General features: G+C 37.2%; 1 protein-coding gene across 3 annotated transcripts; it reads right to left on the reverse strand.

Moving 5' to 3' along the window:
- Positions 1-1,118: 1,118 nt before the first annotated feature.
- On the reverse strand, positions 1,119-16,378 carry LOC113304725 (cleavage and polyadenylation specificity factor subunit 1-like). 3 transcript variants are annotated; one of them, XM_026553868.1, is made up of 26 exons: positions 15,808-16,378; positions 15,321-15,464; positions 14,472-14,625; positions 13,516-13,651; positions 12,824-12,969; positions 12,303-12,398; positions 12,112-12,164; positions 11,709-11,840; positions 11,420-11,471; positions 11,179-11,301; positions 10,343-10,477; positions 9,972-10,100; positions 9,568-9,645; positions 8,881-9,021; positions 8,383-8,477; positions 7,714-7,910; positions 6,723-7,504; positions 6,370-6,450; positions 6,190-6,255; positions 6,000-6,077; positions 5,557-5,787; positions 5,281-5,412; positions 4,997-5,173; positions 4,274-4,459; positions 2,590-2,963; positions 1,119-1,634 (listed from the first exon to the last, which is right to left on the reverse strand). In XM_026553868.1, exons 1-26 carry the CDS (start codon positions 16,143-16,145, stop codon positions 1,520-1,522), a joined length of 4,371 nt encoding a protein of 1,456 aa, XP_026409653.1. In that variant the 5' UTR covers positions 16,146-16,378; the 3' UTR covers positions 1,119-1,519. The 3 variants fall into 3 exon arrangements, with proteins under 3 accessions (XP_026409653.1, XP_026409652.1, XP_026409654.1); XM_026553867.1 differs by having other exon boundaries at positions 5,275-5,412; XM_026553869.1 differs by lacking the exons at positions 15,321-15,464; positions 15,808-16,378 and having other exon boundaries at positions 5,275-5,412; positions 13,516-13,635; positions 14,472-14,601.
- Between the last annotated feature and the right edge of the window lie 487 nt (positions 16,379-16,865).

A 16,865-nucleotide genomic window follows, 5' to 3' on the forward strand; every position in this document is an offset into this window, starting at 1 on the left:
GAGAAGCAATTAAGAAAATTCAGAGATATTATTCTATTTAATCACATGCAAATTCAATTATTTTGTGCTCAATAATCAACAGGAGGTCAGAATCCAACTTATTACAGATATGCAAATTTTAGAAGTCAAATCGGAAAACAAGTACATTGCAATTGTATGGAAACCAACCAATATAATTTTTAAAAGAAAAGAAAGATAGTGGTTGACTTCGATAATACAGAAACCGGAGTGCTTGCCATGGGAAAAGAGGAGGATACAGACATTACGAGTTCGGGAATGAGCTTAAAATGCAAGTTGCATATTGCACCTACCTCAACACCAATAAGTGGATGTACATACATAATACAATGCCTAAAAATGTGTCTTGGGACTTCAGTAAATTTGTCCAGTTTCTGTAAGAATACCCCAGACTTATATTGACCACAAAAGACTAATACAGAGTTTATCTTACAAACTCCTCCAGAACCTCAGTACAGTAAATGGGCCCTAGGACTTCAGTCAATTATGGGTCAAAGATTTAGGTCAAACGAAAACACATTCATTTCTTTTACTTCGGCTTTCAATCACACTTGTTTAAGGACAGTGGGAAAGAAATGATAAGTTTACACTAACGCTCTATCCACAAGGATCATCTTCACTACCCAAAAGTTCTCAAATGACCCAGCTTAAATTGAGGGGTCAGAATGTGGGAAAGCCATTTCGGGTCCCATTATACACGAGATCTGTCAGAAGCCAAGACTGTACGACCCTTGTGTCATTCTAGTGTCCACATTCTACCACAGCCCTAAATCATGTTGCATAATAATATACATCTTCATCTGTGTATAGATAATATACACAGCCTGGTACAAGTTGGAAAAAAACATGATTTATCTTTTTCTTCCAAGAGAAACAGCTTGGAGAAATCAGCAGCCCATTCCTTGTTATGTTTTTTTCATGGAACTTGAAATAATTTAGGGCAGGCTACAGAGATTAGCATATTTGAGCTACCAAACAAAAGTAGGAAACTTTTAAGAACTAAATTTCAAGATAACAAGATCTCCCCAAGATCCATCCCTGAAAAATCCAACACCTGTAAATAATTGCACTAACCACTCATGAAATAAAAACACAAGGACTTGGCAAAATTACTTCTTGAGGTTTATTAATCTGGCTCATGCCAACTATAAACCTTGACGACAATGAATGAGAATAAAAGAATCCACAGTTTACAGACCTAACAAGGCTCATTAAATGGTCTTCAACAAATGATACACATTCCAGTTTATGAATAAGAGATATAACAGGATAGAAAAGCTTTATGCTACACTATAGTGAAACCCACCGTTAAGTTAGGAGCTCTGATCTGATCTCTTTCAACCAAATATGATAAAGCATAGAATATACTTGCATTGAAAAGCTTGGGACTTCTTACGTTCATATACAGCTTAGCTCTGACAAAGCCAAAAGTGGGTATTACAGGGGGTAAAATTTACATTCGTTACAGCTGATACTGTCAACAATCAAACCTTGCTTTCCCTCATAAGAAACTTGTTCCAAGAGATAGGTCATTCAAGTTGGTCAGGATCTGCATACGTGTAGTCCCAATCTGGTGAGCTATCTCCAATTGGTCCTCCAATGCTAGCATCTCGTAACTGAGGGGAAAACAGAATATCATACAAATACACCATCAACTGGACAATCAAATTCTAATGCAAAATACTTGAGGGGTTCTTGCGGCAGAGAAGAAAAAGATATGCCTAAGTATGAGTATCTCCCTTGTTTGAGACCCTCGATACTTAATTAAAAAGGGAGAAATGAAATCAGGAGTCATATATCTGTATTCGTAGGAGCTGCACGAAGTACTAGAAACATTTAAGTCTCTAATCGTACATTAGCTGGAACTAAATCATACAAATAACCCTAGATGCAGCATTTTTGAGGAACATAATACTGTAACCATATAGAGATCATTTGACATGATTTCCCAACAGGTTCATCTCCTGATGATTCAGCTTGTTTTAAAGGAAGGGCCAATCACTCAATTCGAATAGCAAAGAGGCTGTTGGTGCATCACAGACGAATCTGCACAACTGTTTACAACAGCTTAATCAAGAAGATCAAACTGCTAGAGCTTGAGCAAATCCAGATAATGAGGGTCTGTGAGCCAAATAAAAAGCAAACTGACAAGCAGATACTGTCTCCCACAGAACTATAATCGAAATAGTCGATTTCAAGTTTTTCATTCCTATACTAAGATAAGAACCCCCTAACCCAAAAAGATTACACTATTAGACAAAGGTATGACTATAGAGGGGATCCATGTGCAACCCTGACGATCACAATGCATATACCAGCTCTAACGGGCTTACATGGACATGCTTGTGAAATTCAGAATTTTGAATATTTGGCAGGTTTCAATTTAAACTGATATTTCAATGAGATGGTAAAACCAGTGCTTGTTCATCTTCATGTTACAGAGCGCCGAGTCAGTCTTAAGTGGGCATAAACTGATGAGTCCAAATCACACAAATTAACAATTTGTACACTAAGGTCTTCGGTTTAAATCGGAAAACTGAACATGCTAAATGGCAAAGTGTGGAAACTTACTGGCTGAGCAGCTCGCAGTCTATCATATTGTCAGGGCCAGGCTTATGGGCTCTCCCTTTTGAGTGGAACTGTCGAAAAGCTTTAGGGTTCAGGCCACCCATATGAGGAACTGCATCAACAAGCCTTCTCTGTAGGGTCTGTAGCCGGCGGAAGTTGAGCTCATCAAGGGGTGCAACACAACCTATACTTCCATCAAGGGTACCAAATAATAGGGCAAACCTTCCCGAGCCTGTAGTAGCACCAGTTCGATCAGAAGCAGGAAGCATCTGCAACCTCAAGAACTTTGTCACGTGGGCACCTATATGAAACTCAGCTCTAGATAGCAGCTTCTGCCCTTTCCAACTCTCAGACATCTTTGGTGCATAATAAAAGATCTGTAGTGGAAAACCGGTATATGAATATAGGAAAAACACATTAGTGAGTCAGACAAACACAGTAACTCCAGAAGTAATAATTGTCATTTGCTAATGGACTTGACCTATAGTGATTATCAGCTTAGGCCTGCAAGGCCCTCTTAAATCATATACCTTGTTGGAAGTTACTCACAACCATTGCATTTACTCTTCCGTATATTACAGTATTATTCTTGGATGATAAACTCACAGTCACAGGATATGTCTATATAGTTCACTAAGTTTTCATATCAAGTTTCGCAAAATCAGTAACCATCAGAAAATGTGCCCTGTCTCTAACACTAATTTCTCCTGCATGGTGAAGCCTACATCGACTCCCAATTTCTACAATTTCGTTTTTAGCTAACTTCTCTTGTTCAATGGGGAACCGATTCCCAACCTTTATCTAATATTATTCAGGGATCCAAATAAAAAAGGTGTCAATGCATGATCATACAGTATCAATACATATTACATTCTTCCAAAGAAAAGATCATAACAGAGTATCCCTGTAAAATTTCCTACCAAAACTGGGTTAAGCTTATTAATTCATGGTTACTTTAGCATGTCATTATTCTAAAAAGCTCAGATAGCGGGCACCGTCGATAATCCTATTTCTGGTCATAAATGTTTGAATTCAAAGGTCAAGAAACGGAGAAAGGTACTCTTAAACTCTTTCTGGATATCCTCATTAACGAGTTATTTCCAAAAGAAACATGAAGAAATTTCATTTCAAGTTTTGTTTAACTTCGACATCCTGATCAAATAATCAAATAAAAAACACTTAAATATGAATGAAGCTTCGCTAAAAGATCTATAAATCAGACTCTGACTTGATTAACATCTTTACTGTATGTCTGAAACACTATTCTAATAATTTACACATGAGCGTGCACATATACACACACATATAAAGTCAGTCTTCTCGGAAACTATTCTCTTTGGCAAATAAAAACTTCTAAAATTAGACATATATAGAAGTTTCGTTCCAACATAGCATTTCCCCAAGCTACGCTAACATGGGACTCGAATTGTCTTTGTAATAGGCACATTGGTACCTTTTTACATTCGCAATTCGTAACTGTAAGCTCAACATTCACTTCATGACTCACCTATTATGACTAACGAACCTTCTGTTTTCCTTTCTATTTCGAGGGATCCGATTTGACAAAATCAAGATGTATGAATCAAAGAAAAAACACAAAGCGAACAAGGCAATTTTGCTTAGACAAACATTTATTTTTGGTGCAGTCATTACTTGTAATAATATGGTAAAAGAAGCATGTGCTTACCTGGATGTTTTTCTGCTCATCTGTTACCACGAGACTTAGAGTAGATCCATCAATCAAAAACTCAGTGCTGAAACAATCGAGTGTGCCAAAATCCTTGGCTAGCAAGTTCAATTGAGCCCCTTGCTCCTTCCAGCTTAGAAAGTATATGCTTTTGTGAATATCTCCTATTAGGATAAAGTTTTTAACCTGCAAATTGCAAAGCATTTAATATGACCATCAAGGCATGCTGTCACATGAAAGTGCACAATAAATAATTATATTAAATAACGGCAAAAAATGAAAATTTAAGAATTTATTTATAAGATGAATTTCTCTATAGATTAAAAGATTAGCACTGCAGTGGCTCAAGAAAAAAGCCGAATCCTTTTGATCAAGAATGGGATATTGTCAAAGCAGCCAAGAAAAGGGCAGTTATGACTTGCAAGATACAAGGTAAGATGTGCGAAGTAATGATTAAGGTTTCGAAAAACCAAATGCACATGAAATGGACTCTAGAGGACCAGGACGAAGTAGTTGTACTACGAATAAAGTGCTTACCTATCAGTGGTCAACAATAAATATATATCAATTATCCTTTAGAACTGATGCCAGAATTACTATCTCAGAAACTCAACAGTAGGTTCAGACCAGTAGAGAAGAAACCAAACCAAACACTAAAGCCCAACGTAACCATGAACAGAAGCTACCTACGCCTAAAATGATATATAAGAGAAGTAGACTTACTATATTCAAGCTTACAACATGCAGAGGAGGGGTATCATGAAATGCAACACCATTCAACTCGGTACCAGTCCACTTGTGTAAGATGACCTTTGGACCAGACGCAAGCAATAGATGACCCTGCAGTGATGCCAAAGCAGATATAGCCCCTTTCAATTCCTTCGAGTAGACCTCCGTGACCTGGAGAAGAAGTTTAGGAATGAATTTCTAACGATAATAAACCCAAAAAAAATACATAAAGTAAGCCATGGACTAATTCAGTAGAAGTAAGTTATCCAGACCGATACCAAAATTTGAGAATTCTCAGCATTATGTCCAATAGAATACAAAAGAATTCGTCCTCTTGCAGCTACATCCTCTCCTTGCACATATGCTGTCCCGACAGCCATAAGCGTTTCATTTTCTTTTGTTGTGGTATTCTGAGATGAAAGGTGAAGTTATATATATAGTGTTACTAAAATTAGATGTGGAAAAAAAAACGAGAAAAGATATTGCTGAATAATCAAACAATATCCAGTAAGAAAAGGAGGCACATTTTGCAAAGTATAGGCAGGAAAACTTACAAATAAGGTAACCATTCGAACAGTTAGTGCATTTTCAGAATTTTGCATCGGGATTGTAGCTCTTGTTTGCCACGGACCACCAGACTTCTCTGGTTCTAAAATCCGAACCTCGAACTCTTCTATTGTGTAGCTTTTCTGAAGCTCGTCAGGGCCTATATTATCATGCTCGGTTTGATTACTGGCATCTAGATCAACCAGAGACGAAAGGACTTGATTCAATGGCTTGGCAACCTGCAACAGGAAATTAAGTTTTCAATAAACCTCAAAAAGGTGATCTAGGACTTGATTTGGTGTAACGCTACCACTTGCAGACTTTGACTTCACACATATAAGCCTTAACTTTAGTTACATTCTCTCAACTATCCTACAGCCTATGGAGAAAAAACAATTAAGATTTCTTCAAATAAGCGGATACAAATTAGGGTTCATGAGAATCTACTCACAGGAATAGAAACTATAAGCGGATACAAATTCTTCTCTGAAAAATAGGTAACTTGATGTGGAGTGCCCCTTAGAGGAATCTGATAAATGCAAACATTTATTAGTAAGAACAATGATCACTTTCAAAGGGCTAAATAAGACACGGACTGATAAAAGGAAGGAAAAAGAAAAGAAGAACTAGAAGCCACAAACCTTTTGGACAGGCCAATAGTTATCGTAGCTCAATATAGATGGCAGTTGGCAAATTTTGAGAAAACCCTAAAAGAATGATGACGGCGAAGATTTAAGTAAGAAGTTGTTCAATACATTAGAGTGTTAACGCTTCTCGCAAAGCATGAATTGCACAGGTGAAAGTCGAATTGTTATATATACCTGGGATGTGACATATATGAGACCATGATTGCAATTTACATTGTGAAGAACAGTAAATGCCACGACAGATCCGTCACAAAGCTGCATCCAGCAAATAGAATTAGGGGAAGTACTTGTTTATTTTGCTTGCCATACACTACAGTGATATTTTAACCAACCAAAATCTCCGAAGGAAGTGGAAACAGAAAAAACTTAGTTTCGGCGGGAGTAGGAGTATTTTGTGTCATATGAGAAATACAATATTGTTAAAAACATCATCTGTAAGATGGTTGGATGCCGACTGCTCTTAGCCATTTCTAATTTTTCATATTAAAAAAAAAGGAAAAAAAAGAAAAGAAAAAAGAATTGCTCACTTGTGGGTGGATTCGAAGCCGTTCCCTGCAGACCATAAACCAAGCTGGTCTTGACCCAGAAAGAAATAAACCCTGATAACCCCCAACATTCTTAAACATGGTCATCCTTTGGCTTGGGCCCGTAGAAGAGGACTCTTGCCTTGTATAAGTTTCCAGTGGAACACGAGCAAATCTCAAATTCCTCAGTCTGGATGTACTGTTACTGCTAAGGTTAACAGAACTTTCTGATGACACTGCTTCTTCAATCTTAGGCGTGTTGTCTTGCCCTTCGTACAGGTAAGCATGGTAGCAGAGCATTGTGCCATCAGTTAACATTCCAAAAAGAAATGGGCGGGTATGCTGACCCGACCACTTCTGCATGGCTAACTCCACAACCTTCATGTTCTGAGCATCTTCTTTCATCACTTTTATGTCTTCTGAGTTTTTATTTTTGTTTTTCTGGGGATCGTTAGACATCACCCCAGTAAAGGTATCAACTAGGTGGGATTTTCCAGAGATGAATTTATCCACAGAAAAAACACAGTTAAAAGTAGGAACATCAAATATTTCAAGGGTACCACTTTCGTAACAAACCACGCAATAAATATCACCCTGGTCATGCATTGCGCCATCAGTGCCATCGATGGCCTCACCCACTCCTGTTGAAAGCCAAGCATCCGTGCTTGTCTTACGGAGCCATGGCTCAGGCCCCTTATCATGGTAAAGTGTACACGCAGATATCCACTTCTTAGAGCTGTCAAATAATGAAGGCGCACTAACTGACACAGTACATGAGGATGGATCTGAACAAGAAAATAGAAAGAAAACGGCATGAAATAAGGGAAAATACCTCTTATGTAACATTACTTAAAACTGATACGCGTCCAGAATGCATGTTGCTCAATCAAAATGTTTAGGCAGTACAACGCCAGAAAGAAACTCGACGGATGCAACATTTAAATGCCAGCCATTAGATTATCTCAAAAACACAAGAGTACGTCGAATGCCTTACCCCCAACAAGAAGCTGGATACTGCCATCAGTCATTCTTAACAACACGTACGGATCAGCTATAGTAACAGACAGCACAGCTGAACTCTCAGAAGCTGGTGTTGATTCAGGAGGAGGAGTTCCTAGGCTTAACTCTTGAGTCATGTAAGATCCATCAAGAATGCGAGCTCCACGAGCATAGACCTGAATAACACGTCGCCTGATCGGAATACAGAAGTAAGTTTAGATGCTCCCCTATGGTGTAATTAATTGACACAAGACATGATGATATCTGGAGCTCAGTTTACACACGAGCACTCAAACATCAAGCAGTTCCAGCATATGATAAACATTATCACTAGCCAAAGTACACGGCATTGCTCTTGTGTCGAGAAACTCATCAAAGTGATTTACAAATATTCTAAGTAGAAATTCATTTTCATGTGCACAAGACAGCCCTTAGTCAACAAAACTATGAGCTGTGTGTTTCTCTTTAATATTGTGTCGTGCAACTTGATACCATGTACAAATATTTGTTTTTCCCTACCAATATTTCTGGCTACTGGGGAACTGTTAGAAGCAAAGTCCAATATAAAATAAAAGACAAAAATTTCAATGTAAAATAGTAACAGACAATTCCTTTATTTACTGTGACGCTGAAACAGGGTGAACGGGATCAGAGAAACATTCACCTTCCAAACAAATTCCCTGCAGCGATAGTACTTCCTTTAATATAGTAACCAACACTTTCTGTGACCTCGCCCAGGGTATCAGCTGTCTCAAGAACCTAAATTGTATGGGTACGGAAATGGTTAAAGGAAAACAAAGCAAAATAAAAGGGAACGAAAAATACAAAATCTACAAGAGTTTTAAGTTTTAACTTATAATGCTAGCAAACCAAGTTCCACAAGCTGCTAGCAAAGAACTTGGGCAAAAAAAAAATGATAATACTGCCATCACTGTTTCTTAGAAATTAATGCATCTATAAAACGCTTAGATGGCTCAACATTGGTAAGCTTTATCCATCCCGTTTTCTGAGTACTATTGCTTATTGTGTCCAACATAAAGCAACTATCACATATATATAGTCGATTCTGTGATTAGGGAAATGAGGAAGGCAATAACAAACATGCATGGCCAGAAATATTTCTTCCAGTGTAACAAAAAAATGTCAAAGAATGAAATTTTACCATTGTTTTTGACTGGAGACTTATTATCAAATATGCATGATACTCATCATCCGCGGATGATGCGTTAGAAGAATCCGCATTATGACCACGTGTACTTTTGTGGTACACTGTCCAAATCCCTTTACAACCAGGCAGCTCAACCTTTTTCCAGTATACAAAAAAAAGAAAAAAGAAACTAGTTATAGATCAGTAGAACTACATATAAATATGATGCATAATAGATTCATAACAGGACCCTCAGCCCTCAGGGCCATAAGGAGCATAGGCATGTCACCCGAATCAAGTACCAACTTAAAACCAAGTTTCACCAGAAAGTAGTAAATAAGCAGAGCGTATGTCGGATGCCATTTGATAGTAACAAAACCAGAATTTGAATGAACCGGCATTTTAGGATTTAATTAGTTTTCAACGGTTTACTCTATTGCCTCGAAGAAAAATGCTTTAGTAGAAATTGTTCAGATTCATAAACTCAACCATCATAGGGTCAGCTATTTTTCTTAGAACATCTACAGTTCCTCCAATTCAATTCATGTGGCTCAATTTTTTCAAATAAGAGATATCTATCCTTCCCGATTTCAATGGTAAGTTAATTTGAAGATTAGCAGGAAACTACACAAAAATTCCAGTGGCAAACACACTGTGTGGTGAATATGACGAATTAAACCTCAAAGAGAACTCCAGGCAAACCTCAGTAATCAGCTCAGGGCGAACTGTCTGTTGAAGGACACAAAGAGAACCATTCTTCCCATGACCAGAACAGCAAACCTGAGAAGAATTAAAAACATTAGCTAACTAATGTTATAAGGTTGCCAATAAGTTATCCTTCAAAGAATTTTAAAAAACGTCTCTAGCTGATCCAAAAGTTTATTCAATAAAGTTGCAGTTGTTTGTTCCAATGATACATCACATCAATTGATCAATTCACAATAACTGAAGTACTCTCGGTTAAGAAGAAACAATAGAAAACTGAAGCACGGTCAGAATTTAAGCTTACTCAAAACAAAACAAAACAAAACAAAACAAAACAAAACAAAACAAAACAAAACAAAACAAAAAAAATTAAGAAACCATATTAACATCTGCAGACCAACCAGTTCATAGTTGCTCTGTTTTGAAATCCCTACTGCATTTGGGTCAGCATTGATCCGCAAACCATATGCGAAATCCTTCAAAGGACCAACATTAATCAATGAATCCCTCACGGCAAATGAGAAGCTCTTCTGTGCAGATCAAAAGGCAAGACAACCCATTAGCGAAAAGTAACACAAATTTGTACAAACAGCTATCTGAACGAGATAACATTTGCTTGCTGTGCACGTATTTTCAAATTCTCAGATTGTTTAACACTAGAAGAACTAAGTGGAGACGAAATCAGATTGTTAATGCAAGTACCGCCAAAAGAGAATTTTGAGCTAATTAAAGGCAGAGAAGATGAAGAAGCTGATATGACAATTCAGACAACCTGTGGTAGTTCAGACATATTTGGAGCTGAACTAAATAACGATAGCTCCTCACCACTTGCAATATCCTGCAAGGTTTCAGAGGATGCAAGGCGCAATCGCTTTGCTGACGGAGCATCCCCTTCGATATCTCCAACCTGTCACACACAAGAGAACACATCAGTCGCCAGACCTACGTATGTCAGGAGCCACTGAAGAGTAATATGATTGATTTGAATTTCACATTACGAGCACGCACTTAAAAACTTTTGATCTTTTAGGAAAACCTAAAACAAGAGCATTACCAAAATCCGCAAAGTAATATTTATCTGGGTATAATGAGCTTTAGCAACATTACTAATTAAGTCCTTCAGGAAATTCAATTACAGAGAGCACTATGACAGTATCTTTAATTTGATAAGGTGTTGCCACACATGAGTTAGAGGAGATTCTAGAGGAACATTCAATTTGTTGTACAAGTGAAATGGTGGTGGTGGTGGTGGTGCATTTTGATAGTAGAGATATAGTTTATAATAAAAGCATCAGATATAAACGTCGCAGTTGTAGACAGAGAAACTTCAAGATAAATGGTATGCCGGGAGAAAGAGCAAAACATACATCACTAGAGTGCCAATAATACTTTGATAGTAGAGATATAGTATATGATAAAAGCTTCAGATATGAAAGTTGCAGCTGTAGACAGAGAACCTTTAGAATAAATGGTATGCTGGTAGAAAGAGCAAAATATACATCACTAGAGTGCCAAGAATACTTTCAATCAAAAGAGTTTTCCAACTAAAGTCTACAGCTCTCTAACAAAATGAAGTAGCATGAAATGCTACAGAATTCTAATGCTCACCTCTTCCTTCACATGACCAGAAGTTGAAGCGGCAGTTCCCACTCCAGACGTATATTGGACAAGCATACTATCTCCCAAACGACTACCTAGGAAAAAGAACGAGCTGCCAATTGTAGCAATACCCTGTACAATTAACAGATAAATTGGTCAGTCGGATACTATTGCTGTGGAGGAGAATAACAGGAAGTCGTTGATATGAGAAAAAAAGAAAAATTGTTCACGAGTTAAAGATGCGGCCAACCGAAGTCAAAACTGAAGCTCTAAACTTTGAAAGTTCCAGCCTTTGCACAACCCTGAACAAGGAAAATACAAACACATTTATTAACCACGGCTCTACATATATAGACAAGCAATTTTAGTATGCGAGTACAAATATTTATTTGAAAGTTGAAGGTGTTGCCAGGGGAACAGGCATGATCCTTGTGAAACAGACACCTCGTACTCAGGGCTTGTTTGGCAAATCGGTATACTTCAGTTCTTAGTGACTTTTTGGTTGAAGATAATCTGTAAACAACCCCACAGAAACATACCGTCCATCGGAAACCAACGTGAGCAATAGTAGTTCTCCTGTTTTGGTCGAAAGCATGGCCACATCGGGCAATAACCATGTCGCATTGGCTGCATCAAGCTCGACACTAAAACTTGATCGAGGCAATTCTTGACTGAAAAGAAACAGTAATAGGATCTTCCAGTTAGCAGGTTTGAGACAATCTCTTAATTTATTCGTAAAAGTGCACTCAGCAAGTTAAAGATAAGTTTAACATTGTGGGGAGATTAACCATCCGATTATTGTGGCCAAGCTAAAACAAGAATACAGCTCTTCTGTTCCCATTATAATAAATGCTAATGCTAATCATCTTAGTGTGCAAATAGCCCTTTAAGAAATGCAAACATTGAGTGGATCATAATCCTTCATAAGAAATGGAAGAAAACCTCATATCAGCAGGAACGGCGAAATGGTTCAAGGCAAGGGCACAAGACGTCAACTACAAGCAGAAAAGAAGTAAAACAATTATATACTGATCTGAAACGTACAAATGCATGTTGGTCTTGCAAACTGAAACTTCTTGCAGTCGCTAACAAAACAATCAATGACTAATCCAGCAAACCAGATAACAGCTTACTTGACTGTGATAATGTATAGCATTTGCACTAATTACAAGAACTCCACCCATTTTAGAAGGCACTGCAAGAAGTTTGTACGCATCGTGCGGAAGATTCTGCCAAAAATGGGAAACGACAAAAAAGATTGAGGTAGTAATTTTTTGTTATATGCTTCTGTTATATAATGGAGCGAAACTTAATCATGAAACTTGTCCTAAGTGTAAGAAATCAAACAAACTGAATCAGTAATGAAACCTATTTTGCCAACTTCTACCTTCTTTTAATTAAGTTGCGAAAACTGTACTCCTATACTCCCTGAATATATTTTATGGGTAGCAAGTTTTGAAATTATGATATAGCCATTAACATTAAGGTAAGCCAACTAAAGTACATAGAGAAACAAAATTTATCATGTGTTGATAGTGTGATCAATTGATAACTTATAATGTAGTGCGCATGCATGTTAATAGTAAGAATAAAGAGGATTTTGTAAGTTGTTTCGTAGATGATGAAATAGGCATCCTTTGGGCAAGGCACTTACAATAGCGGACCATATGAGGGGATGTTGCTTTGAAGTAGTATTAATACTAAGAGCACAAATCATGCATGTGTGATGCTTCCAGGAGACACGTCCTGCCCAAGTAAGCTCTCTTTCGTGAAGGATGACCATCGTTGGCTCAATATATCCTACAGTACACGAACCAGTTAAATGGGATATTACACCAATAACATGACAATGTTAAAACTAAAAAATACGACAATCACCTGTAGATGAGTATAATATAAATAACCCTAAATATGAATAAGACACGCTCAAAAAGATGCAAGAATAGTTGAACTTGCATGAAGGACATATCACTCTCAAAAACAAGTAGCACGATGGAATTATCGCAAACATAAACAACATATTCACACATTATGTTTACCCAAACTATTTAAGCTTTACTAATTACTGTTACATTTTCTTCCGTTTTTTTAGGGCTACACAACAAGGGGGCAATTAGTATTTCAGAAGAATCTCATAAAGTAATCTCCGCATGGATATAAACTATTTCCACCTGGCTAGATGACTTCACAGAACAAGGCGGCAATATATTATCTTCACTTGAGCAGCTAGGCTTAATAGCGTACTAACTGATACTGTGCAACTTCAATTGCAGTTAAGTACAGAAGTAGGAAAAACAATGATGAAAAATAAAGTCTCTTTTTAATGAAACACTTATTCGTTCTCACCATGTAGAAATACGAAATCTTTCACGTGCTTCATGTCCAACTCGCGCAAGCTTATCACATATGATGACTCTATACGAGCACACTTTGTACCTCCAGAACCGCTCACATCATCGTCTCCACCTAAACCAGAACCAGCCTAATAACCATCAAAAAAATTAGAGAAAAAATACGAGTTATATAGAGAAGAGAATTACAGCTTACACCTAGAAAGGGGAAAACTTGTACCATGAGACAGGAGAAAGTAGCTACATATTTGCTGATACTTAACAGACTGCCAGTATTTGATATACAATCAAAAGGAGTACTGATCATATGTTCCAGGCTTCCAGCAGAAACATGTTTGCTGATACTAGATTCTCTGTTTATCAGTTTACATATTTCTGCAGGAACACATGACAATTCATCCTTGCTTGAGGTTATAAAGGTAGCTCACTATTGTCAGACATATTAAGAAATCAGCTATGCAGTAAAAAACTTGCTTAAAATCTTTGATTCAGCTAATATAACACGAGACTAGTTTAAGAAAATAGAAATAATACCCAATAAAAGCAATTAAATCTATATGTGAGAGGTTATTAAACCCCAACGTAACACCAATGACCAATCCCTTGTGGGGACCCATATAATGAAGAATCAGCCTTGCATTGGGTGGGGTGTGATATACAATTAACTCAAACAGCACATCCAAAACTAACCAGTTACAACTTCCAACTCAATAAAAAGCTTTCCGAAAATCTAAATCTAAAATTTTACAAGAGAGGTAGAAAATTCTCAAGTTTTAACAGATAGTTTTCCGTTATTTGAGCCCCACGATACTGTATCAGGGTTCCCTAGGAATATCTAAAATGGGGCTCAATATTCATCTACTAACTGTATATACTTTACTATTTATTTTTATTTCAAGTGAATTTGAAAAAGAACATGGTATACGCAAATGTGTTATCAAGAGAAAGCACCTGTGCAGCTTTAAGTATAATCATCTCTAGTCCAAACGCAAGAACCCCACTGCAGCGACCCTGAGGATCCACCTTTACTAATGGACCTCTAGCAAATGATTCTCGACCTCTTCTCAAGTACTGCCACTCGGGACCCTCGAAGCAGTGCATAGAACTGTACTAAATAGAAAATCGTGCTTAACGATAACACCTATGGATTAGCTATTATGAGCAAACAATTCAGTAAGCAAGAATGACCCAATACCTAAGCTTACACAGAAAGAAATAAATTACTCTCCGAGTAATTTCGGATGTAGAAGTCTATTTGTGAGAGAAAAATTAGAGTTGCTATTTCCTGAAAATTATGAATTTGTTAAGAGGTTTTATTTCTTTAGTTACTAGTTTCAAAAGAGCTGTAGTCTACAAGTGGTGTCCAGTTGGTACATTTTGAGAAAGGGAGATTTCTGCTAGAAGGGAATTGAAAAAAGGGAGATTTCTGCTAGAAGGGAATTTAGAAAGTGAAGAAATATATTTAGAATACAACACCTGGGATAAAGTAATCTTGCAGGTAAAATTGAAAGTTTTTCTTTAATGAAACAAATATCGCATACTTACTGGTGTATTCAGTTTGTTGGTTCCAAACACAAATGGTTTTCAAATGGCATCTGGAAAGGAAAAAAACGAACATACTTTCTCCTAATTTTACATAAAAGGCAGGATCATCTCAAAAAATTGAATTCTGACCAGTAGGAGTTTCAAAATTAACTGTCTTCACAGGAAATACTCAAACCTCCAAATATTAACAGAAACTGATTCATTTAACCCCGTTATACATGTCCTCGAAAAAAAAATGGTGAAAGTCCACCTCACCTCGTCCGAAGTCCATCAATTGAATCGTCAAATTCCAACACGGAGATTTTTGCATCTGCGAATGCTAAGATTATTGAATCTCTTCTCTTGGATTTATCACCTCCCCTGGATAAAACTGCCATTGTTTCCACATTACCTTGCAGCCTAAAAACAAGCAAAAAAAGACGGTTTGCAAATTATTTACTAACTGTAAGACAGCAACTCAAAAACACAAACAGCACCATCTAATATAGTAGTAGTAATGTGCACCCGAACAGCACCATCTAATTTAGTAATAATGTCCACATTGTTCTGATTTCTACGCGTTCATTGCAGACTATCACTTACCATGAACTGTCATCATACTTTATAATTTAAAATGTTAACCTCTTATACTTAACCAGAATGACCTAAGTTGCTATTTATGTCTCGTATTCAATTCTATGGCAGCAGCATACAAAATCCTGACAGTGTCATATTTCGATTAACTATCAACTACCATACTTACTTGTAATGACAAACGAGCTCAAGCGAAGCACCAGATAATCCAGCCATGAAACCACCACGTTTCGGTTCCAACTGAGAAGAAGACTTTGTTCCTTTACTATCATCTTCTTCATGTACTCGAACAATATACACCTCGAGAATATTAGCAGAAGTTACAACTAAGTTAGGTATAGGACCGATTCCACCTTTCCGCTCTTGCACTACTGGTTCAAGATCATAACTCTGAATCAAAGGAATTTGTGGTACTGCTGAATCAAAACCAGAATGTGTGATGAATCCAGATGCACAGTTCTCGATTCCTGTTGGCCAATGCATCATCTTGAATGCCGCGTAACTCATCTTTTTAGGGTTTACTTTTTTCTAGGGTTTTGCTAGAAACTGATAATTTGAGAAGAAGAAGAGGTAGTAGTAGTGAAATAATCCGAGAAGATGAGAATTAGGGATTTAGATTTGGGGAGAATGAGGTGGAAATTTGTAAGAAGACGGGATGAAGATCGATTTGGTGTAGAGGTTTTGCTTAAACCCCTTTTCTGTGCATTGGCGGGATTAATGTGAAGGAGGACTCGAGTCAATTCGAGTTTATCAGTCTTCTTCTACTGCTGTTCCTGGCATGGCCTTAAATATCGTTGGGTTAGGCCAGGCAACAAGGTTTGCATCAATTGTTGTACACATGCGACATTGAGAGGAAAATCCCTAACAAGTGGCCTCTCCTTCTTCGGAAGAAATTAGAAGCAGAAATCAGAGGCAACACTATTTTTCTTCACAAAAAGTTAACAAGCAGAAGTTAAAGGCAACACTATTTTGCTTCATAAAAAGTTAACTTTTCGGCTTTTATAAATCATTTTGAGAAATCCGATACTAAAACTGATTTATGACTTTTCGACTTTCAAAAGTCAAAAAATAATTTCTCACGTGCCATCCAAACAGGTTAAATCTGACAGGAAAATTCATGGGATTATGGACCTCAACTTTAAATTACAATCCTTAGATATAGTCACACGTGATTACCCATATAGTCAATGTATAATTGTAGAATTATTTTGCATCTCATCGTACATA

Source organism: Papaver somniferum, chromosome 8 (assembly GCF_003573695.1).
Source record: "Papaver somniferum cultivar HN1 chromosome 8, ASM357369v1, whole genome shotgun sequence".
NCBI lineage: Eukaryota > Viridiplantae > Streptophyta > Magnoliopsida > Ranunculales > Papaveraceae > Papaver > Papaver somniferum.